At 40.6% G+C, this 23,817-nt stretch overlaps 3 protein-coding genes across 11 annotated transcripts; 1 reads left to right on the top strand and 2 right to left on the bottom strand.

Annotated features, from left to right (window-relative positions):
* Positions 1-9: 9 nt before the first annotated feature.
* On the bottom strand, positions 10-14,310 carry LOC105569233 (dedicator of cytokinesis protein 1). 7 transcript variants are annotated; one of them, XM_012025515.1, is made up of 23 exons: positions 14,089-14,310; positions 13,221-13,462; positions 11,722-12,470; positions 11,423-11,579; positions 11,100-11,270; positions 10,635-11,015; positions 10,331-10,546; positions 9,910-10,232; positions 9,385-9,733; positions 8,309-8,407; positions 7,759-7,949; positions 7,311-7,661; positions 6,838-7,114; positions 6,478-6,725; positions 6,159-6,290; positions 5,802-6,081; positions 5,496-5,719; positions 5,094-5,393; positions 4,607-4,916; positions 4,404-4,513; positions 3,899-4,024; positions 2,380-2,650; positions 10-2,301 (listed from the first exon to the last, which is right to left on the bottom strand). In XM_012025515.1, the coding sequence occupies exons 1-23, from the start codon at positions 14,129-14,131 to the stop codon at positions 1,834-1,836; spliced, it is 6,018 nt and encodes a 2,005-aa protein (XP_011880905.1). In that variant the 5' UTR covers positions 14,132-14,310; the 3' UTR covers positions 10-1,833. The 7 variants fall into 7 exon arrangements, with proteins under 7 accessions (XP_011880905.1, XP_011880906.1, XP_011880907.1 ...); XM_012025516.1 differs by having other exon boundaries at positions 3,899-4,006; XM_012025517.1 differs by having other exon boundaries at positions 3,899-3,988.
* A 1,254-nt stretch (positions 14,311-15,564) lies between these two features.
* On the bottom strand, positions 15,565-19,077 carry LOC105569229 (E3 ubiquitin-protein ligase TRAIP-like). Of its 2 annotated transcripts, XM_012025504.1 has the most exons (6): positions 18,172-18,255; positions 17,975-18,079; positions 17,761-17,883; positions 17,451-17,679; positions 16,700-17,378; positions 15,565-16,620 (listed from the first exon to the last, which is right to left on the bottom strand). In XM_012025504.1, the coding sequence occupies exons 2-5, from the start codon at positions 18,043-18,045 to the stop codon at positions 17,265-17,267; spliced, it is 537 nt and encodes a 178-aa protein (XP_011880894.1). In that variant the 5' UTR covers positions 18,046-18,079; positions 18,172-18,255; the 3' UTR covers positions 15,565-16,620; positions 16,700-17,264. The 2 variants fall into 2 exon arrangements, with proteins under 2 accessions (XP_011880894.1, XP_011880895.1); XM_012025505.1 differs by lacking the exons at positions 15,565-16,620; positions 16,700-17,378; positions 17,451-17,679; positions 17,761-17,883 and adding an exon at positions 18,955-19,077 and having other exon boundaries at positions 17,981-18,079; positions 18,172-18,546.
* Positions 19,078-19,160: 83 nt separating this feature from the next.
* On the top strand, positions 19,161-23,536 carry LOC105569230 (COP9 signalosome complex subunit 8). 2 transcript variants are annotated; one of them, XM_012025507.1, is made up of 4 exons: positions 19,161-19,219; positions 20,279-20,349; positions 20,834-21,012; positions 22,304-23,536. In XM_012025507.1, exons 2-4 carry the CDS (start codon positions 20,312-20,314, stop codon positions 22,561-22,563), a joined length of 477 nt encoding a protein of 158 aa, XP_011880897.1. In that variant the 5' UTR covers positions 19,161-19,219; positions 20,279-20,311; the 3' UTR covers positions 22,564-23,536. The 2 variants fall into 2 exon arrangements, with proteins under 2 accessions (XP_011880897.1, XP_011880896.1); XM_012025506.1 differs by lacking the exon at positions 19,161-19,219 and adding an exon at positions 19,886-20,099.
* The last annotated feature ends 281 nt before the right edge of the window (positions 23,537-23,817 follow it).

The raw sequence follows: 23,817 nt of genomic DNA, 5'->3' as shown, positions 1-23,817 counted from the left end.
TTAAATTTCTTAATTTGTAGGCAATATATTGTCAATTTCTTCGATTACATAACAAAATTGGTGTCAAGGCTAAGAACTGTATTCATAAATGCTCTGTTCAAACGTATGGCTATACAAACGTATATTTGTTCCTTTGTTCGGAGGTTCACTCTGTAAACATGTAAATAAGTTGAATTAACGTAAGAACAATAACTTTGAATACAGATCTTTGTTACATTAATTATGAGTAATGAATAAACTATTAAGCTCTCTATTTTTCAGCTTATCTTTTTTGTCTTCGTGTGTTAGATATAAATATCAATATACTACACGATACTACTTTCCTTCAGCAATACATATAATGCTCTAACATTTTAAATAAATAAAGCACTAATCTCTTTGGCATGAGACTCAAGTGATAATGATGAAAAACAATAAATAACTTGTATTAACGTTAAGAACGGCTATTCCTGATAGGTAAGTTTTTAGAATGTGCTGTAACTAAAAAGACAATACAAATTAAATTGGTACTCCTCCTTGTAATTCACTTAAACTTTTACTCTGATTTTGTGCTCAATTAGGAAGCAGCTTGTCATGGTAACATATGACTGTATTATGACCATGTATTCGTTACAAGTGCATTATTCATTTGGATGAAACAAATATGCAAAAGCGTATGCATTATTATTTGTTGCATACTTATTCTTATTGAATATATTTGTAAACAATCTCTCAATATTTTCTTGTATTAAAAAAAATAAGTTAACACGTTAGACTACCGTCTCGCTGTTAACAAATATGAATGACTTATATAAACATTAACACATATAAATTGTTTTACCACTAGATCACAATGGCTCTTGGTAATATTTAAATAACTATATGTTGCGACTAAATTATAACTACTCTCATAATTATGTTAGATAAATCGAATTTGTAAAATAAATTAAAATATTGTAACAAATATATTGCGAAACGTTAAGGGTTTTCATTATATTTAATGCGTATTATTGATTATATTATTGATAGCAAATCCGTTCAAAAATGGTTAGTATAAAATGTAAAAGGTTTCTAAAGTTTTTATTATAATTAAAGCTATGTGTGTATACGTTTTATATCAAAATTTATAAAAAATATATATTTTCCACAAATATATATGTCCAAAGTCATATTGAAATTAAGTTTTTAATCGAAAAAATGGACGTTACTATAGTACGCTACGCATTGTAATGGATATTACAGCAAGCATTGTGAATTGCAATGAAGCGATTTTAAAAATGTTCCATAACCATGTGCTTATTTAGAATGAGTGATTGTTAAAAGCGAATTTCACAATTTTCATCCTTATTTAAGCACAAATTCCCTCCTTTATTCCGACAATATTATAAAAATCCTGAATTTTCCTGAATATAGCACAAAGCTTCGCTGTTATATAAGAATAGAAATACGATAGATTACTATAGTATCAGATTATGACGTCGTTATAGTCCATGTCGCATGTGCGCGCTAGAAATTATAAAATATTATTTTTTAAATCCATATTAATTTTTGGATTCTGGACTTGTCAATAACATTGCTCGTTCGGTATAGGTAAAGCAGTACCTTTTGTTGCACATTTGCTAAGAAATTTGTTTTATAGTATAGCGTATACTTACTCGCTTATCCTAAACTGCGAAAGAAAGGCACAAAGAAATATATTAGAACGCTAACTCTAATAAATGGTAACTCTTCTAAAGATCGACGATACAAAAATCAATGGAGAACGCTTTCATAAACGTGGATGGAACGCTTGTTTTGGTTCGCAACACTTGGCAAGGTGGACAACGTGAGGCGTCTGCAGAGTTTTACGTCGTATTATGCAGTCGACGAATCCTCGACAAGTGAGCTTTCGGCATCGTTAGAGACAAGCGTATTTTTGTTCACACTGTGAACCTGTCTTTTCGGTTTCGGTGGCGGTGTAGGCGGTTTGGAGATACCTAGATCTTCGTCGAGATCATCGTCGGTAGGTGTTGGCAATTTGTTTTTCCACTGCCCCGAAGACTTGTTGAGATTATTTGAAGTAGCCGCACACCGATTAGCAGACAGCTCCTCTGGAAGATTACAGTAATCGGCTTCGCGCATCTTAATCGGTAGAGGTGGTGGTGGGTCGTCCTCGGATGCTGTACTATCAGTTGTGCCGACGCTATCTCTATTTCCCTTTCCCAAACCGCTTGATTCCAGTCCGTTGTTGATGTTCCTTAGATAGTGAGATTGGCCGGACCAACGATTACTCATTCTTCTTTCTTTCTCCGCTTCCGACCTCAGGGGACGTTTCGGCGTGAGCTGTGTACGAGAAAGCACGTTGTAATTATATTTACCTTAAAGTCGCGAGCGAGGCAACGTTCGTAAGATCTTCATTACCTCTTGCCGAAGCTCGAATACATGTGTTGAGTGTAAATTAGATATTAAGGATGTAACAGACGATGTTCCCTGCTGAAGTGAGCTGTGGGATATTTCGGTTGTGGTGTACCATTGACTGGTCGGTTGATCGGTTTTTGTCACTGTCGTAGAGTCACTCTTTCGTGAGCTTCTACGCTTTGAATCCTTTTTTTTGTACGTTCCTGGACTCGGACTTCCTAGTGCTTTTTGCAAAGATGCCGTTGATAGGATGTGTGAACGCATGGAATTGTTCCTACAAATTAACAATGTCCGCTATTAAAGATGCCTTTATTAAAAGGAAAAAAAAAACTTGTAGCTGTACAAACGAAAGATAGATACCAACTACTAGCAATTGAACAATGTGCAACTCCTGATAAGCAATTGAATTTCACAATAAGGTAAATTAAAACTTGTAATCATTGTTAAAGTAAAATTTCCCAAACATTGTGCTGTACGATCGTATTTTACTTATCATGTTGAGGGGTCAGCATGATAAGAAAAATATCTAATAATAATCGCGATGTCATTCGAGCGTTGCAACAGTCTCGTAACACAAGTGTATGTTTTTAATTACCTATCGCAGTTATTGTAGACTTAGGAAGTTTAGTAGAGATTGCCAGTTGAAGAAGATATCTATTCCAGGGATATTTATGACGATAGTGTGAAAAACAAGACCATGCAGATAAAAAGCAAAGTAAAACCAGTGTAAGAGACGCTTGTAATCATAAAGAAACCAGTACTATACTCTTTTTGTTACATTTACAATTAAATACTGAAAATTATATTTATAAAACATGTAATGTGGCATACAAAACAGCTTTTATTGTCCTATTATTTATTGATGCTTTGGTGCAAAAACTTTTTTTAAATTGCTGATATGGACTTCAATATTATTGATTCAATGCTAATTCTAACTTTATGAATATTACCTACCCTCGAATCATGTGTGTTGAATAGAAATTAGATTAGTGCAAGTTAGTGCTATATGTGTGCTAGGTGCAACATATATTAATTTTTGTACTACACTGCATAGAAATTAAATAGAACAAGCAAAATATTAAGCGTTATGTGTGGTGCTTTCATTAAAATATGAAAAATATAAAAGAAATATATGTATATAGGAATACTAAGTGCGAAGAAAGGATAATAAGGTATTATGCGAGAGTTTATCAGGTCCAACAGCAATATTCCTGAAATCATATTGCATTCTATCACGTGTTCTAAACGGCACTTTTATATTATTCATCTTCCATGAACACAGAACGTGATTTTTATACTAGATACCAAATAAATCCGTGCATCTAACAATTATTAATTAAAAAATGAAAATATTTATAAATATTTAATATAATATCCAAGTAGATACATAAACATCTTGTTGGCTTAATAGTTTGAATGATCGAGATTAATTACACTACATTTAGTTTATCTACGAAAAGAAATACTTTAACTTTTAGTTAGTGAGCTGAAGCTAAGTTAAACACTGATATGATGACTTTACCTTGACAAATTGACGCTTTGAACATTACTTGGAGGTGTGCTGTTGTTAAAATTGAACGATGTAAGCGACTTGAACGTTGCAACTTGGGATCTTGTAAGTGAGGATACCCTGTAGTGAGTTGCACAGCTGAACGAGGTAATCACAAAGTAGCTGTTTAACTATTTTATACAGAATGTTACAGATCAACAATGCTCGATCTTTGATACATTCTGTATAATACATACAACCATTCATATTGTCTTTACTTATAGTATTTAGGAATAGGTCTCGTAAGATAGCCACGTTATTTTATTTTTAACACAAATAAAGACAATGTTAAAAACAATTGAAAAATTGTCGCCTTTTAAGAGTTAACACTTTTTTGTAAATGTTACTTAATTTCAATAATGATAGTGATATAGCAACAGCATGCTATGCAATAGTTATATCTGTGTTAGTTACGATATATAAATACTTATTAATAAAATAGTAAACATGCTCTGCAAGTATGGGCAGAAAAGCTTACTCTGAATTATTCATATTTGACTCGGACAGGCAGTGATTATCTCCTCTGGAGGTCGGTGGTCTTCGCATTGTTACGGTTTGCGTTAGGCTTTCAATTTGCAAGTCGCAGGTCTGTGTTATAGAAGAAATTGTAGATTTAGAAATCTAATGCCGTCTATCGACCTGATATTATTTCAATATTGACTTGAATGGTTAGAAGCATACCCTTTTTCCATATTTAGCTTCTACTTGAGTACGCATCGACATGAAACATTGCTCTAAACGTTGATGAAACGGTGCCAACTCGGTGGGCGCTCGTACTTTGTGTAACTGTAGACCTACGCTGAGTAGAGGGATTTGCTCTGCAATAAGCCCCTCTAACTTCAGAAGATCCGAGCTCTCTTCCGGGTGACTGTCTCTGTACTCTGCGTTGAGAAAAGCCTTTTCATAGTTATCGATACCACCCATAACAGCTGGATCCAATATGCCATTTAATTTCATGCTCAGAGGATTTAATGGAAGACTGGGATCGCTCCTGCATAACAAAATAATTACATGAAAGTTTATAATGTGAATGATAAGGGACGTATAATAAACAGTAAATCAATTTCATTTCAACACGTATATTTAGTCTAAAGATATAGGGGTGACGTGTGATTTCGTGTAAAAATGGTTCATAGTTGACAATATGTGCATAAAAAGATGTGCAAACCTGCTAGCAATAATGAGATCCCTCAATGCTGTGTTTGTAGCTTCCATAGTTTCAATCGCATTCCTCAACGGGCTGACTAAATATGTCTCGCTAGACGTCACCGGAAACCATCGAAGAATTCCCGGCAACGGATAGCTTGTAACAAGTACTGTCCTTTCCAACCATAACGAGGCAAACTCATTGCTGCTGTTATTGCTAGTATTTATCTCCTTTTCCTTATCGCTACTTGTTGCAACGATTTCCTTTCTTGGAGCTGGTCTTGAAAATCTAAACCGCTGCACATCGTTAACACGATGATATCTAGAACACAAAAATAACGATAGTCACAGAAGTACAAGAGAAAATTAATAGAAAATTGAAAAAGGAAATTAAACTATATTTAATATAATGTCGAATACACACCTTAAAACTGCTTCTGCGGTAACTGGCTTACCACTTAAACGATGCCTTTTTTCATCCATCAGTGGCTCTACCTTATTGATTTGTACATACTGATGATATGATTCTAGCATTTCCGTGGTGGGCGGAGACAATTTATTCATTTGCTCTGCATTCGGTAACTGATTCAATGTTCTCGTACAAAAGTCGCTGAGTCGTTCGTATTCTTTTCCACGATAAACAAATACCTACGTCACAAGTATATTATTTCGTTGAATGAAGAATAGAAAAATGAATAAGATACAAGGTACATTAAACACATGACTGTACCTTGTTTTGAAGAAAGACAGGGTGTCCTCTGCCGTAATACGCGACTCTGAAATATTCTGCTTCAGGCCTTAACTGCTTTACTATACAGTCATAAAACTTTGCCATGCGTCTTAATAGTACGGACAGTTGCAAGTAATCAAACGTTTCTTCTTCGTATTGCGAGACTAGTTCCTTGCAAACGGAAAGAGCGCATTCCCACATTCTTCCTTTGTCAAAATAATCAATAATATCATTGTACAATGCTTCTTTCAATTCACGATGTGTTTGACACAACGGATATCTAGAAAAAAAGATACAATTATTTAATATTGATTTTATCTTTCAAGCTCTTAGTATACATCTATTTGATAATATTACCTGTGTGATATTAACAAAGGTGACAAAGGCTGATCACTCCAGGCTAATAATTGACTGTGGAGCTTTAAAGAATAAGCTGCTTCTGTATAATTATCACATTCTAGATGTAACTCGCACAGCTTATTCACATATCTGTACATGGAAAGAGACGAAATCATTTAATATACTGTAATATACACTTAGTATTTACATTTCTATTTTTACGGAATAGTTAAATATTAAAAAAAATCTAAGCCAATCGCGTTGATTTAATCAGACTTAAAAAGGTACACAATAGAAACGTTCGAATTATAAAAATATACGAGATTTTTGCACTCACCTAATGTACATTTCCTTTCTATTGATCTCAGAATAGAATTCCAATAAATTTACGGTGCAAAGCATACGATGCTCTTGGGATTCTGCGTGAATAATATCGCGATATTGCAATAAACGTTCCATGAGTCTAGCTATAGTGTCTACGAAACGTAAGCCTTGCTCGCGCATTGTGGAGTGTTTCTCGCATAAAGAACTCATAACGTCAGTCCAAAGTGTGCGAAATTGTTCGTCACCTCTGCCTCCTTCAACCTGTTGAAACAAATCTTCGATAGAGCAACTTTTCATTAAGATAATTAGCCAAGTAAGTTTCAATTCTATTTCCTGTTTCAGTATTTAAAATTATATATGCAAAACATTATACCAGAATATCCAATTTTGCGATCATTTCGTTTTCGTATTCTGTAAAATTAGCTTTGATATGTGCAGGATCGCGCTTAGTATCCCCATATCCTTCCACTATACGTGAACTGTAGTACTCGCATTGCATCATGTCGAAAAAAATAGGTATAGTAGCTTTTCTTAATTCGGTGTCAGGTATTAATGCCATTTCAAGGATGGCACCAACTAAAGCGGGCACAAACAGTATTTTGTGTTGGCCCAAGTTGAACCACATAGACCTGATTTCGAAGACGGTTGCTCTATATCGTAGGAAAACAGAAAATAATATTAATTTCACTTATATTGGCACATTTTCTATTTATACGAATTAATCTCACTTTGCTTAGTTATATAATACTCAATAAGTAATTATACCTAGAGTGTGTTGACTAAGAAGTATTTGTCTCGTTGTTAAAGGTAATTCTGTATAATTATTATATTACATAAGCGACGTACCTGCGCATATCTTTATAACGTTTAATAATTCGATTTCGTTTCGCTGACGTAAATGTCTCCAATTGCAGAGCAGGTTGAGTCAAGAACGCAATAGCGCAATGAAAGAAATTTGACCATGCTTGATGTTCGAACTCGGTGAAAAAATAATCTCTAATCGTGGCCGAGAAATACCGTAGAGAATTCAAAACAATGTGATTTTGAAGCATGATCATTTCACACCAGTCTCCTGGAAATACGCTTCTAGATACCAGATCTTTAAAGACTAACAGTATCTCCATAAGAAAGTCAAGTAAATCGATCCTTGTTCCGAAATGGTTGATATACACTTCGTAATGCAGTTGCGTCATTTGTCTGAAAAAAAAAAAAGAATCAGGAAAGAAAATAAAAAGATATGTTTCGGTCCCTGTTCCTCTTGCAATATTTTACAATTTTGAAATCTTCAAAATACCTGAATATCGCCAACATTACTGAAACCAAATTTCCAACCAAGGGATTTTCTCTGTCCATTGATATAACTGTCTGTATTATCGTACGTAAGGCTGTTAACATTATTTCCTTGACATCTGAAACCGTGCTACCTACATCTTTTCTAAAAGTCAGTTCTAGAATGTCGGATAATATCTTGACGCATAATTCCACCTATAAAAACGTAGAAAAACATATACGACAAATAGATTGCTCGCGAGTTGTATGTACGTCTATGAAGTACAAAGAGATACGATTATTGCGTAAATACACACAAATCTACACATCTAAATTAGTGTGTGTGATATGGTATACACTCTGCAATCTATACATTCATACAAAAAAAAACCAATAACTCACGTAACGCGAATTACCGACGCTAAAATTGTAATGCAACACAACAGATATAAGTGCAAAGTACACCAAGGTTCTCTGTTAAATTGTCTCAAAGTCATGATGCCGTGAGAAACGCGCATTATTTATCTGCATAGGAGGATTTTGGAATTTCCTGCACTTATTGAGACAGAAATTACCTCTTCGGAGTAGCCGCGATGTTGGTTGAGCCGATGCCGATTTTCGCCGAGCAGCCTGGCTACCTTCGCCACGCTCTTTCCAGGCGTACTCGATAGCCCCTTTAAACGCCATTAACCGAAACCAAACCGTACAAAAAAAATGAAACAACCCTTGTTAGTTAGAAAAAAAAACAATGCAAATTTTTCTAAAGACGCATACGACTACATTACTGAAAAGTTTTCCCGTCACCAAAGTACGTATACAACTGCAAGAGAGACTGCAGTATCACTAAGCGCAAAGTAAAACGTCAATATTAACAGAAAACTACTCGTAATATTTAAAAACTGTAGATTAGATAATATCTATTGTATTTAATAATTATCTAATAGTTTTGAATTTTTTTCCGTGTCACGGAAACTTTATATTAAATAGTTTCATGTAAAAACCTATCGCAAAATGCTGGAAACATTACAGTAACATCGCAGGACAAACACATGCCACATTCCAAGTTTCAAATCCGTTCAAGTCATATTCCTTTCACATGCTTTGTCCGAGTGAATAAAGGATGTCTTTCAACAGGAGTTGTACTTTTACACAACTTACTATCTACTACTAATCTTTATTATTATTGCATTTTCTGAGATCACAAACTATAACATATGCAACTACTTTATTCCTTTAATGCAAGACTTGAAAATCGGCCAGCAGAATGTACATATAATAGAGAGTTTAAGTAAACCACAGACAATTTAAGAGATAAAAATAAGACATCCTTTGTAAAAAGAGAAGTTTGAAGGAGAAGATTCATAGAAAGATGCGTGGCGGAAAGATCGCAGGCTGCACGGGAAGCACGAACAGTAACATTTATCGTACGCCGCACTGAACGATATTAAATGCGAGTAAAAATGGGTCTGACCATAATTAGTTATTGCAAATGTGTGTAATTAGGATTAATCATGAAGTATTGCGAGAATGTATTAATGTATGAACTGACATGATTCGTTGCGAGATACACAGACAAGTAACGAAACATTCCACTTGGCTTAAACTGCAAGTTAGGAAATAGCATTAGAAGATAGCCATACTCTTGCCTTACCTCCTCTTTGGACTCCAATAAGTCTCTCACGAGTATAGTAATTCTTGGTAATAAAATCGCTCTACAGTCCACATTCAGGAAAAGCGGACTGTGGACGATGTCGTTTACGGTCATCATTTTTTGTTTGGTTAATCTACCTGTCGGTAGAGTCACAAGTAGATCTGTTAAAATCGTGCTCAATTGCTTGCCGCTGTAAACTCTTAATAAATGAGGTATCGTTGTCGGTAGGTACTTAAGACAGGCTCCTTGAACCAACAGAGTACCGTCTGTTTCGTGACTCATGAGATTAACGATGGATCGTAATAGATCAGTTAAGGTTTGTGAGAATTCTTCTTCGTCCTGATTCAACCTGTGAAAGTAAATTACAAATGTTCATTAGAAACCATGCACACTTATTTCTTCAAGTATATAATCACAGCTGTGTCTTCATTACATTGTCGCATTTAGACAATTTTCGAAAACGTTTCATTTATAATCGTGTAACGTGTGAGAAAAGAATTACATATAATGACACACAAAACGTACTCGGTAAATAAAAGGCGAGATTCGACAATAAATCTCATGCAGTACTGCAGACTTTTCATCGTCTTAAGCAATAAATCTCGTTCCTGAGCGTCGCCGTTGCTGACGTTGTCTATACGCTTGCGCAACACCGCAATTAATTTCTTATATGCAAGAGTTGCAGAAAAGCTTTCAGAAATATATAAATCTAATACTGGTTGGAAGTGCTGATACTTTCTATCGGATACGAGTCCGATAATATATAAAAGGCACTCAAAGACTATGTCATCGTAGACATCGCTGTCTGAATTACTCATTAAGATGTTAAATAAGGCGTCCAAAACATCCTGAAACGTAACGCTGATCTCAATACAATTTTCCTTTACAGAAATCTCATTTTGTTTTATTACACAATCCACTTTCGATAAATTCAGATCTGCCGTACCTGCAGAAACTTCACTATTTCCTCCCCGTCAACTTTCATTAAAGCAGCTAAAGATTCTTTCAAGTCCGTATTGTGCGATGCCCAATTAAGTAAACCTAACAGATCTACATTCTGGGTTAATTTAGTTGAGCAAATATTAGTCGCTATCAAAAAGCTATCCTTACTGCTTAATGTTAGCGAACCTAAGCTTGGCTTCTTCTCCATGTTTAATGCAGCCTGAAACAATAAAGAAAAGAGTTAATAAAGTGTGACGTTTTGAAGAAATCAAAATTTCTTTCAATCCCTTTGCCAAATAAGTAAGTACCAATTCTCCACGTGTCGATGGCAGTTTGAAGTAAGAGATATCACTCTCCTCGTATTTCTTCTGCTCTAATTTGTAAACCAACAATTCGTGCTGTATGTCTTGTAGAGTCGTTCCATTGCGTTGCATTAATCGAACATAGCTTAAAGCAAATGGCTTCTCAGACCTATCTTTCGCCTCGTTAGAACTGCGATGCTTAAACGTGAACTTTAAGTGGGCCTGCTTAAATTCTTCTATAGGTATGGCAATCTTAAACGTCTCGCACCATCTAGGCTTGTCCTCGTGATAATAAATTACGCTACGGTACTCGTCAATCGGAGACGCGCCGCCACCTAATGTCATGACTCCGGGGATCGCTACACCATGCTCATTGCATACTTTGACCTGTTAAAAGTTACAAATACTCGGGCGCATGTACTTACAAACGCAGACAAAAGATGCATTTCGAAAATTTGTATTCTCACTAACCGTCACTTCCACATTTTTGTCCGTAGACTTGGAGCCTTTGCTGAATTCGCCGCTGATTAAAGTCAGATACAAATCATTGCGTACGTCACCCGGCAAAATTACTTCTGGGAACCCCATTTTACGCGCGATAGCGACGTTACCGAGCACCAAGTGTGGATTCTCGTCGCGTACCTTTGTACAAATATTCAAATTAATTGGAGACTATGACTTTTCCCTTGGGGCACAATCGGAATTGTGACTTTAATTCAACAACATCAGTGCTTTATTGACCGTATCTGGCAATTTTAATAATATTCTTATCAGTCGTTTATTTCGAGACTCACTTGCTTTGGATCGCCCCTCAACAATTTCAAGCTGGTCCACAAGCCTTGTCCACCCGTGACATTGGCAACGTTGCCGTTGATATGTTTCTGGGTACTTGTTTCTTTCTGCCCGATAATTCTGCGCAACGTGCCGTCAAGGCTGTCCTTCTCACAACATCTGAAACAAAGGTAGGAGACCAACGAACACGAGTCCACCTCAATTTTATAAGAGCCGGCGTGTCTCTCCCCGTCTAGACGGTCTCGATCGCGAACGCTGCGCCTCACAAAGCCGAAAATATCCTTTTCAAATGTGCACTTACTGTATAAAAGGTATAAAATGATGTTGCTCGACATCACCCTCGAGCTTGCCGGTGATGAATAAGGTAATATCCATCGCGGCCACGCCGAACGGTCTCCTCATACTCTCCGCGCTCTTGGATTTCGTCTGGCTGGCTTGCGTGACGCTCGAGCGACGGTGGTCCGGTTCTTTGGCTTCCATGCCGCCTATTCTGATCACGTAACAAGCTAAATAGACCTTGTCCCTCGTCAGATCCCGGGAGCCGAGATCCGTGAACAGCACTCTGAGATTGTGCAGCTGATCGATGTCCCGAGCGAGCCCCTCCTTGCTCCACGACACCACGTAGTTCTCCGTGATGGCCTTCATCTCTCTGCCATCGTACAAGGTCAGCAGCAGCTCCACGTCCTCCGTCATTTTGCATACGAAGTTCCTCACGCTGACGAAGAAGATGTGCGAGTACACGGGTACTTGCGGCTTGTACGGCTTCTTCTTGGTGTCGTTGCACGCCTTCCTTATCCTCTCCGCGGCGAGCTCGTGATGGTAGTACAGCTGGATGGTGCTCGTCTCTATGGGATTCAGAATATTCCCGTGCTCGTCCCGCACCACCATGTCCAGGCCCAGCAGCTGATTCCCGGTGTCTATCTTCGCCGTCGTCAGTCTCCGCATGTCCTTCAGCTCGTCCACCGTTAAAGTCCCGCTCAAAATCTTGCTCCTGTAGCCGATCGCGTCCAGGATCTGTTGCTGCATCGTCCTGAAGTGCTCGGAGTGCGTCTGCGTACACAGAATTACCGAGTTAGAGAGGAAGTAGAGATACAGAGATGTTGATAAAGCTGGAGACGTGGTTAGAGAAGAAAGTGGAGGGGTATAGAGTATTGGAGACTTCAACGCAAGAACTGGGAGCGAGGGAGGACGGATAGGAGTATTCGAGGGGGAAACCGCTGACCGAAATCTTGTACACCAATGCCCGCTAATGCCCAGTGAGCATTACTTAATCTTTATAATGCCTCAGCAAGACCCAATGCCCAATAAACGCCCTAGTAATGCCCAGTAATGCCGCGAATCTGTACACCACAATGCCCTCAGCGGTTTCTCCCTCGGGAGTATCTTCTTCTTCTTCTATGACTGGCACAGGGCTTAAAACCAAGCCCACAAGGCCCTCCGAGGTGAAGCTTTCCTCACTACCGTCTCCAATATACTATCTAATGTTAAAAACAGTGCAATGACCCGGTAACCAGGCCACGCGCTGAATGATTCAATTGGATGACGCAACCCCGCAGGATCCAAAAATGTTTCTTCGGTCCGAAGACGTGTGTATCACTCGGCGTGCCAAACGGAACTTCCTCGGGAGTATCGGAGGGACAAAGATCAGTAGTTGGAAACAGTAGGAACTCGAAGGATAGGAAACTGAATAGAGAAGGGAAGAAACTGGTAGAGATAATTGAGGAAAAGAGGATACATCTATATCTTATTTCTCCAGAAACTAAGGTGATAATTGCCAGGCAATGAGCGCCCCGTACGTACCACATACAAGTGTTTCCAGTGGTGGCCCCATTCTCGCAAGACGTTGGTAATCTCCTGCACCAAGTTATCCGTGCTCGTCGGTTTCTGCAGGATATGTATGTAGGACTTGGGAAAAATTCCGCAAGTACCCTTAAACTTGCTGCGGCCGTAATACCAATCTGCACATTCCGCAGTTATTTGTACAACCTCGCCGACCGTTAAGCATATCGCGTGCGGGATTGGATGTGCAAAATTATGGATGGCTAAATAAAGTGATAAAACACGTAAAATAAATAACAGGACACGTGTCTGGGTCTCGGGGGGGGGGGGGTGGTCCCGGGACGGGTTTTCGGGCGAGGTTTGTCGCGGAACGCCCGTACTCCCCGCGCTCACTTTCAAACTACAACTTTAACACGCCCGCTGACAAGATCGAAGACCGTTTCAGCTCTTGCGTTCGCAACTCGACAGTGATCTCGGGATGTAAAATCTCTACGCACTTTCGACGCTACAACAATAAACTCCGCGCCAAGCTCGACAAGGGACAAAGTACAAAACGGGGAGTGTACGGTGCTTTTCCGCGACAAACAGTCGACGTGCATCTCAATGAACCACACTCATCGGAGACAAGGTCTGGGAGTAATCAGCGTTGTTTTCCAACGACAACGGTTTTTCCTGAGTAAAAAAAAAAGGGGGACAGTTCGCCGTTCGCTCGACGCACCGTCGCGTAAAATGCTCGATGCGTGCGCGCGGACGTCGCGCGAGATACGGGCAGGCAAATTCGGGCCGACGCGACGAGAGTTTATCTCAGCTCGGGGGGAGGGCACCTCCCAGGATGTTGGGGTCCCGCGTCTCAGGTTATTCGTTCGCGCGGTTACGCGGCACCGCTCACCTACTCCCGCGTGCTCCTCGATCCGCTTCCAAGTCATTGTCATTTTATCCCAGACTGCTTGGCACCTTCTCGGAGGAGATATTTTACGGCAATTACATGTCGAACCGCGAGCCCGTCGCCAGTGCGAGTGGTGCGAGCGAAGCGTCGCCGTTCCACCTTGCCATCTAACTACAACGCCTCGAAACAGGATGTTACTTCTCTACCGTATATTGCCACAATGAGAGACATGAGACAGGGGCGACTGGATGGAGCAGGGGCGGGCGCGGCGGAGGGGGGAGACGGTACCGGGGGTAATACTGAAGGAGAGCAAGAACCACACCGATCTGACTGTAACTTAGCAATATTATGTATTTCGATGCGTAAAACACAACTGTGAAAGTAAAAATCGTCGCTCTGCCGACAGAAAAAAAGTTATAACGTGTTGAAAAGTGACGGTTTTGGGGTTAGGATACCTGTCGTACCGACACGAACTGGCGCTATACGGGTGCGGCGCAGACTGACCGAGCATGCGTAGTGACGTAATAGTGCGCGAAATTTGAAGTGTGTATTTATAGCCATAACAATGGAAGCAATGTGCAAATTTCTAATTAGAAAAAAAGTAAAGTAAAGTGTGCAAATTAGAAACTTGCACATAGCTTCCTCATAGAGGAAGCTTTAAGAGCGAAATAAGAATAATTTGAATACTTTCAAGAAACATCGTAGTAAAGTTAGATTTCTCTCTTAAAGCTTCTCTATGAGAAAGCCTTAACAATGGAAGCAATGTGCAAATTTCTAATTTGCCTACTTTAATGATGAGGAAGAAATGTGCAAATTTCCAATTTGCACGCTTCAATGATGAGGAAGCAATATGCAAATTTCTAATTCGTGCGAAAGCTCAATTAAACGTATAGTCTTTACTAAAATATAGTCTTTACGTGTGATTGGAACTTTGTATAGGTTATATAAAAGATATATAGGCACAATATTTGGGAATTTTCTAAGAGGATTAAAAGCTCATAAAACCCTGGCCCTCTAAAGGTTAAAGAGACATTTTGACTTTTATATTGTGAGAACCGAGTTCCGTTCATTCCGTTCACGCCGAAGATATATCTTTTTACAATGTAGAACATTAATCCTTTTGTTTCCGATTCGTTGCAATATTTTGGAGAAGCTGCACAGTGCATCGGCTAAACATTTGCCTAATACAAGTAAATATTGAGCCAATGTTTAACCAATATTTGGTCAATGTGCTACTAGGATGTGGAATAATGATTTGAATTGTTCGAACCGTTTTCTTCTTAGGGATAATTCAATTTAACAAAAAGAATTCTCAAATTTTTATTTATTAAATGAAACCGGAAGAAACCTTCCTAAGAAGAAAAAGACTCTAATAACCCTTTTGTATAATTTAACACAGACACTCACTCCGACAATTTGTCTAATGTTGTCCAATCCATCCGCGTCATGAAGCAGCATAAATAATTTTTGTTGTGAACATCGTGGAAAAACAAGGTGTTTATTTGGGCAAAAAGATTACCGTACAAAACGAACGATTGGATATTTATATCCGCAAAGATATCACAATAGGTCTATATATAACGCTGTACAAGCAAATGATGTATGTACATATAAACCGGGATAAGTAAATAAACACGCAATACTGATCGCTTAGAGTGCGAGTAGAAGCATCGAAGGATCAACCATCAAAGGCACGAGAATCGAATGTTTCGAACTTACCAAAAGGAGCACCAACGAAAAAGAAAAAATGCGCAAATATAAGTAAAAAGAACGTGGTTTTACAATTGTTTAAGAATTGTTTGAAAATTTTGAACATGTTTCATGATTGTTTCAACTATCAGAAAAATATTCGTTGATATCTTTGATCTCGTGCCTCGATTTACCTCGTTCATTGTTGCTTCCGAGAATTCCTAGAATCTGAACCTCCGAGATTTTAAACTGCGAAAAATCGAAAAAAAGAAATACAAACAAAGCAAATGCGATAGAATATTTTGACTACTCTTACAGCTATGTTTTCAATTGCGTTAATCATTCGGTACCGAGTAAAGGAACGTGTAGTTTTTCTGGATCGAAAGGTATATTCATTTTATTACCAGGCAGTATCATAGGCACGACTTTAACGCGAAACTCGTATGGCATAAAGTCCTGACAGAAATGATGAAAATCACTACGAGTAGTAATAATATTCAAGCGACTCATTTCTTTCAACAGAGCCTCCAATTCGACCTCATAATTTTCATATTTCTTACGGCGCTCAATAACAGAGACTATCTCTGCTAATTCTTTTACGAATTTCTCGGACTTGACCCTCGTCGCCAATTTGTACTTCGGCTCCATACGCCGCCACAGGAATCTATAAAGACGATCTGTGGCCCAATACTTCGGACGAGGAAGCTTCGGTGCTTTATACGGCTTGCCATTTACTAGGAATGCCTTGTGTACTGCTTTCGTAGGTTTCGCGGGCGGCTTCTTCACAGCTTGTCTGAGCGCAACAGATTTCGCATCAAAACTCATGTCATGGCCACTGGTAGTTTCCTAAAATAAGTATAAAAAAATATTGAAATTTGAGAAATACAAATGACACTATATTAAATATAAGTGCAAGACAGCTCACTTGACTTAGTTAATCAAATCTCGATTTTTTCGCAAGTATTGAAGGTACTTTCGAAGGAATATTAAGGCTCCTGGGTTGTCACTGCGGCCATATTGAATTTTGACGTCAGAAGCGAGAAATGACACCAAGAATTCTTGCGTGGCATTTCCAAATAAAAAGATATTCGACCAAAAGTACACTTTAGTCCGTTTTAGCACACTTCCAAAAGACTCCGTAAACTATCCTTTTCCCTTGGCAGCTAATAAACAACTCTACAGTAAACGTCAAAGTTAGTCAAATTATGCAAGAAAACACATGATTTGACACTGTCGAAAGGAGTGGAAAATGTCTTTCTACGATTAGAATTCCTCGCTAATCTTAGTTTTCGGAGCTTTTTGGGGGTTTCACGAATAGGTCACACGTAACAGAACTAGCGTAAAAGAAATAATTACGAAAATCCACGCAAGAATAAATTGTGTTGTCAATCTGTCAGTTTTCACGCCTAATACTTCAGCCGGCGACAGGATAGGGTTCTTATTCCTACCGCTAGCGACTATGTCGCCACCGTCATCGCGGAGTTCTCGGCTCAGGGACCAGGAGCCTTAAGACTGTTACTAGATCTCTGTCTCTTTATAGCATGTTCCCTCGTCGAAAAGGAACCCTGTGATTTTTCATTCTGTGGAATATTTTGGGTACTGTCCTGCAATAAGAAATAATACCTCTCATTGAGATACTGTTTAATTGAAATAAAACAATAAGTTAATTTACTTACTAAATCGACAATATCAGTCTCTTTGAGTGTTAAAGTGTCTTCAAGTTTTGCCTCACACTTTTTCACCGCTGCAGTACATTTTTCAACATTATCACATGTTAAGTCTGCTTGCTTTACCACGGATGCTTTATCACAGACACATTTACGTGAGTCTGCTAGCATATCCAGAATCTGAGATTGCAAAGTTCGTTTCTCGGTCTCATAAGCCATTATTCGATCTTCCGCGTCTCTAAAAACATGCGGTAGTAATAGAATTTAGGAAGGATGATTCTAAGAAAACAATGATTTCGTGTGTCAAGAACATACATACTTTAGCTTAGCAAACTCCTCTCTTAAAGTCTTGTATCTCATAGAAACATGCGAGAAGTGTTCTTGTAATTTCATATACTTCTTCCTAATTTCTTTGATCTTGTCAAACCTTTTCTTCACTTCCCTGAAAAATTCAGTAAGTTAATCTATATTATTATCTTACTATACCTCCATATACAACAAATAATATCAAATATATTTAATATATAAAATACCTCCTTATCGCTGTCACGTATGTTTGCAGCTTGGGCACGTTTTCTATTTTTATTATTACATCATCATCCATCTCGTTTGCAGGTTAATCCATGATTCTCTGTATGCTATAAGATCAACAATCGAGATTAAATACAAATTTGAAAACTGCACATACATCTCTAAAACTTACAGCGAAATACTATGAAAAAAAACATACTTCTTTAAATGCTCGAGCTTTTGCTTTAATTCTTCATTCTCCTTTGAAAGATTGCTTGCATCAGAACATTGCTGTTTGTAAAAATTAACCTGGTCTTGAAGCGCGTAAATCGCATCATTCTTGCCGCTTATTTCAGTTTCAACCCTCTGAACTTCATGTCTCAAGTCAGTCGCCTGCTTCTTCAACTTTTGCTTATCCTCTGCAAGATTATTGATAGTGCTGTCTTTTAGCTTCACTTGAGAATTCAAATTATCAATTTTGCACTGCAGGGAAGCGGGGTCTTCTATGATACTGTCATTGTTTGGAATGTTGAAAAGTATCCTGAATATACTCTGCTCCGTCGTTCTCTCCTGACATTGCGGACAGGTCTCGGATCTGAAACAATTTTACATTAGATGATGTAGTAATGATAAGTGAAGCTTCCAATTTTGGAACACATGTAGCAGTGTTAAAAAGTGGCGGTGTAAAAAAGTTATCTTATATTTAAACATTTAATATATTTAATATATATGAAGACAGCGGTCCTTTGACTCCTACGAAAAGTACAGGTCCTCGTAGATGTTTTCAATAATCAGAATTTTTATGGGGAACAGGTGATCAGCCAATCGCACTATACCCGATCATGAGTGTTGGACTCTCCTTAGGTCTTTAATTTCAGAGGCTAAACATTTTTATTCGCGAGCGATACAAAAACTCTCGAGAATTATACATATAAGCCTCCTTAAATAACAGGCAAGGCAAGAGCTGCGAGAGATGTGTTCGATGCAGTATTTAAGTACCTACCTTTTGAGCCACTGTACCAGGCACGGAAAATGGAAGATGTGTCCACATGATGTGTTGCAAACATTGTCGGATGGTGTCAACAATGTTTTACATATCACACATTCTATATTCATCTTCCACAGATCCGTCGACGCAGAATTGACGACAGTCCTGGACGGTCCTGACTGCAAGTGACACCGCTTCGGGTTGGACGACCGTTGCGAGTTTCACGATGAAGAGCTCGCGATATTTCGCGATCCAATAAGGATTCAGAGTTTTAGATCAGGTGAGTTAAGGCCTTTGCACGTAAAAAAGCGTTAACCGTAACCGTAATTTTAGTCCGTAATCGTAGTTTTCAACACGTACAGACAGATGGAGCAACCCAAGTAAAATTCCTAAGGTTACGGACTAAAATTACGTAGGGTCCGTAGGTTATGGACTAAAATTACGGTTACGGTTAATGCTTTTTTACGTGCAAAGGCCTTTAAAGCTAAATCCTGATTGGCAACACGTCGTAGCGACGTAGCCAAGCGTCGAGCGCACACGTTTTTACGACGTGTTGCTTGCGTGCGAGCGTGCGTGCGCAGACCGACTATCCCCACTCCATCCCCACCGCCGCGGCACCGTCCGTGCTAACGTTCTCGGCTGGGAACAACTTTTTGATCCCACGGGGTTGCGTCATCCCGCGCGAGGCCCGGTAGCATGGGCCTCTGCGTTGTGTGACATCAAAAAGATGATTACACGATAATAAGACATTTACATCAAGACTTATTGGTTCGTCGTGGCCGTATCGGCTGCATCGTGGGCTAATAAATATTAGAAGAAGAATATTTTGCCGATCGATATATCGCAACGTCGGTAAGGACGTTTGCTATCTATTTGCTGGATCGACGTATCATAAGAGCAGCGTGCGGCATCGTGCGACAGATGGCGCCCGTTGTCCCGTTCACTTTTGAATCCGCCGGATCCGCGCCGCGCTGGGGGCACCTAGCTCGTAGCTGTTGCATTCGCCGCTTCGTCGCTCGTTCGGTTTCTATGTCGGCGCGTTTTCGGACCTGGGCCTAGCCGTTGCCGCTGCAGCAGTCGGCGGAGTCGCCGCCATGGTTCCGAATTGCACGCTCGAGCTGAACAAGCTGATGAGCGAGCTGGAAATAAGCGAGTTGGAGGTGAGTCGCGGGTCTGCGCGGGCGAGTAACACTTTGTAGGTTACGTCGTTGTCGCCGAGCTCGGCTCGGCTCTTTTTCACGCGTTCGACTTGGCGGCGAGAGACGAAGTGCGCTTCGAGTCGAGTGCCGTTGGTGCGGAACGGGACTGTTTATTATTTATTCGTATTCTGTTGTTTCAGTCGCCGACCGGAGTTGTCACCGCACAGGCCTACATGCGACTGCTGGCCACCTACCTCCATCAGAATGATCTGTGAGTGGAGTAGACTTTCTGCCGTACATATTGCGGTTTCCGTTTGATTTATTAAAGATATTATACCTCTTAGCAAGGATACGTTATACCTTGAGTCCTCGAATAGACATTTCATCAATTCTGTTTCATTAATAAGTCAGGCCAGTTAAGACCAGCAATTTAAATGCATCAAGGTATAAAGATGATATCTAATTTACGTAGGGCTGGGAAGTAACGCGTTGCTTGTAACGCAACATTTTTGCGCCCCTACAAATCTTTTATAATACATGAGGCAAGGTTACCATTTAACTAGAAAACGAAAAACCGGGTCCGAGAGTCTCTCTGCTTGTCTCTCGCGAATCTAAGCGCGAACGCCGCGCGAAATGTTTCGTCAAGCCAAAGTAAGACGACCGGTCTTACTTTTGCGCGCGACGCGACGCCCTCGAGACGCGGTCGGTTCCCGCTGTCCAGCGGTCCGCTTGAATGAGTGACCTGATGGTTACAGATGCAACGCCAAGTACCTCTGGAAGCGAATCCCCCCGGACGTGAAGGCGGCCAACGAGGAGCTCACACGGGTGTGGACGGTGGGGCAGTGCATGTGGCAGCGCAACTGGCCCGCGGTTCACGCGGCCCTCAATGTGGAATGGAGCGAGGACATCAAGGACGACATGGCGGCCCTCAAAGGTAAGGCCCTGCTCGCACTGGAGGATATATTGGGAATAGGAACAAGCGTCAAATCCAGGGTTGGGAAAGTATCTAGTTACAGTTGCAAATCACCAATTCTGAAAAGTAACGCGTTACAGTTACTCGAAAAGTAACGAATCGTTACTTTGCAGTTACTTTCTCGCAGTAAAAATACAAATATCAAATCTGCATCTGAATTTCAAGTGTCGATAGAGTTTACGCGCAAAGGCAAGACCTAAATGCGATCGGTGGATGTTCAAAATGTATGTAAAGTAACTATTAATATATAACTATATATAATGTAACTATTAAATTAGTTATCGACAAAATGTAACTGAGTTAAGTTACAGTTACAGACGGAGAGAAAGTAACGAAGTTAAGTTAGAGTTACCAAAAAAGTAACTAACTGTAACTTCGTTACAAGTAACGGGTTGCTTCCCAGCCCTGATTAAGTTCATATTGTTTTAATTCACAACCTGGCAAATTATGACTGTATGACGCGATCTTTTTATAGTTACTTGTATTCTATATCTCTTCACTATACGTTACATCTAATCTCTCTTTTCTCTAAAATTTAGTCCTATTCCTAATATTTTCCCTGTTATGCGTAGAGTCTAGTCAGTAAAACGATGAACTTCGGGCTAATAAAACGCGAATGATTCGTCCGCTTGGACAGAAATAACAATAATTAACTACGTCGGTCGGCGAATTATAGCCATTTACGCTTTTCTCGTGCAAGCAGACACGTAGTTTTGTTTCGTAGCAAGAGAGCATGTGTCTGCGACAAGTTATTTGCGCGTATAGGGATGCGATTTTAACGAGGATAGAAATTTGTTAAGTCGTTGGACGCGGATCCGATTTTAAAAATATACAATTGCAATACATCACTTACGACTCTTGGTTCCATACAATTGTCATTTGTCGAGCTGGTCTCGTACGAGAGAATATTTGGCATTTCAATGAATATCGCACACGCGGGTCAACTCTGGTGTAACTACGGCAAGTTGCTTTCCTTATTTAGCGCCCCGTATCTGTAGAGGCGAGGACTAAATATGTACCTCATTATAATTAACGATCAATTGCTATTAAACCCACCGTCTACGGATAATTTATCGCTCGCAGCGCCGGCCGATAATCGATTATTCAAGCGGAATCCGCACGGCGCCCGCTCGGGAAGTCGGTCTTTACCTCGAACTGCCCGCTCTTTGTTAAGGAAACGAGAGGAGTTTTCCGCTAACTCGAGATCTCCCTCCCCGCCCCTCCTCTTCCGCCTCGACCCCGATTTTTGCAGACAATGTTCGAGAGCGGGTGATGAGGCTGATATCGAAGGCGTACTCCTCCCTGAACCTGACCACCATGGCGACGATGAGCGGCATGTCGTTGGACGAGGCGCGCCGGGCCGCCATCGACAGGGGCTGGCACGTGGACGATACCATAGTGCAGCCGCGCAAGCAGGTCGACGAGGAGCAGTACAATCAATCGGACAAGGTCTGCCTGACGGAGGAGCAGCTGCAGAAGCTCACGCAGTTCGTGTCCTTCCTGGAGAATTGAGGGCGCCTCGCCGTCACCCGGAGCCTCGGCGTGCGAATCCGCGGGGGTTGCCCGTTAGCGGACGGACTCGGCTACTCTCCTCTCGCAATCTCTCGCCCCGTAATTCTATTATATAAAGGAGGAAGTGCGCGCCAAAGGTAGCGTCGTCTCGGTGTTCGCGTCCGTAAAATAGGCATCCTCCGAGTGAGAGAAAGGGAGAGGGCGAGGGAGAAAGAGAGAGAGAGAGAGAGAGGGGGGGTGTGGAAGCGACGGAGATAGAGACGGAGAGGCCTGCCCACGCGGTTTGCCCGTTCGATCGGAAGGATAATTCAATGAAGCTCCTCGCAAGCGTGGAATCAACAACTATATTAATCGATAATCAGCTGTGCGTGCGAGAGGGCGGACTGGCATTTGCGGAAAGGGATCCTCCGGCGGGAGCGCGCCTCTCCCCTCCCGCCCCTCCCGCCCGCCGTCGTCCTCCGCTGGCCGCTCCGCTGCCTCCTCTCCTACCTCGGGGACGCTGGATCCCGTGAAAATCAACGCAGCGTTCGCGGCCGTTCGCGCCGCCGTAATTATCAAAGTGGATCAAGCCGCAGTAAGAATCGCGCAGGTAGCCGTTAACGTTCCTCGCCGGGCGACGACAACGCACACCACTTCCTCCGGCGGCGCGCGTACACTGCGCTGACGGACTCGCCGTGATCGATCGGGAGAAGAGTGGAAGGAACGAGAGGGCGCGAAAAAGGATCGGGACTCGTTTCGAGCGGTGTGCCCCGCTCTGGATTTTGATTAAGTGTTTTGTAGCGGCAAGTGAGTGTTCGTTACTTGTTTCTTTTCCCCCGTTTACCGACCGTACCATTATCCCCATGCAACATCTCCCTCCTCACATCGCATACCGAAGAAACACTTTGAGACGGATGTAAATATTGTGGACTCACGATCGACGATTGTTTCTCCTGTTATTTACCGAGAAAATAAATTAATGATGCGCTTGTAATTGTCATGATTATTTGGAGGGAAGAAAAAAAAAGACACTCGCACATAGTTGTCGCCGTTCGGGAATTGCAACACGTTGATCATGAAGATCTAATCGACGTGGATCCGTAGAACTGACTGTCACTAATTCCAGTCAACTTGCTTAACTCCGGTCAACAGGGCCTTTTAAACTTGGAACGCCGAGGGAATTATAAGCACGTGGTAAATTAAAAATGGATCGGTCCCAAGCGACGAAATCAATTGGCGTTCTATGGCGAAATCGGCTGTAACGTAAATTGGAAC

The sequence above is a fragment of the Vollenhovia emeryi genome, unplaced genomic scaffold, assembly GCF_000949405.1.
Source record: "Vollenhovia emeryi isolate VEMERY1.0 unplaced genomic scaffold, V.emery_V1.0 DF939125.1, whole genome shotgun sequence".
In the NCBI taxonomy this organism is placed as follows: Eukaryota; Metazoa; Arthropoda; class Insecta; order Hymenoptera; family Formicidae; genus Vollenhovia; species Vollenhovia emeryi.
The sequence above is the reverse complement of the archived record's forward strand: the minus strand, read 5'-3'. Positions and strand labels throughout refer to the sequence as shown.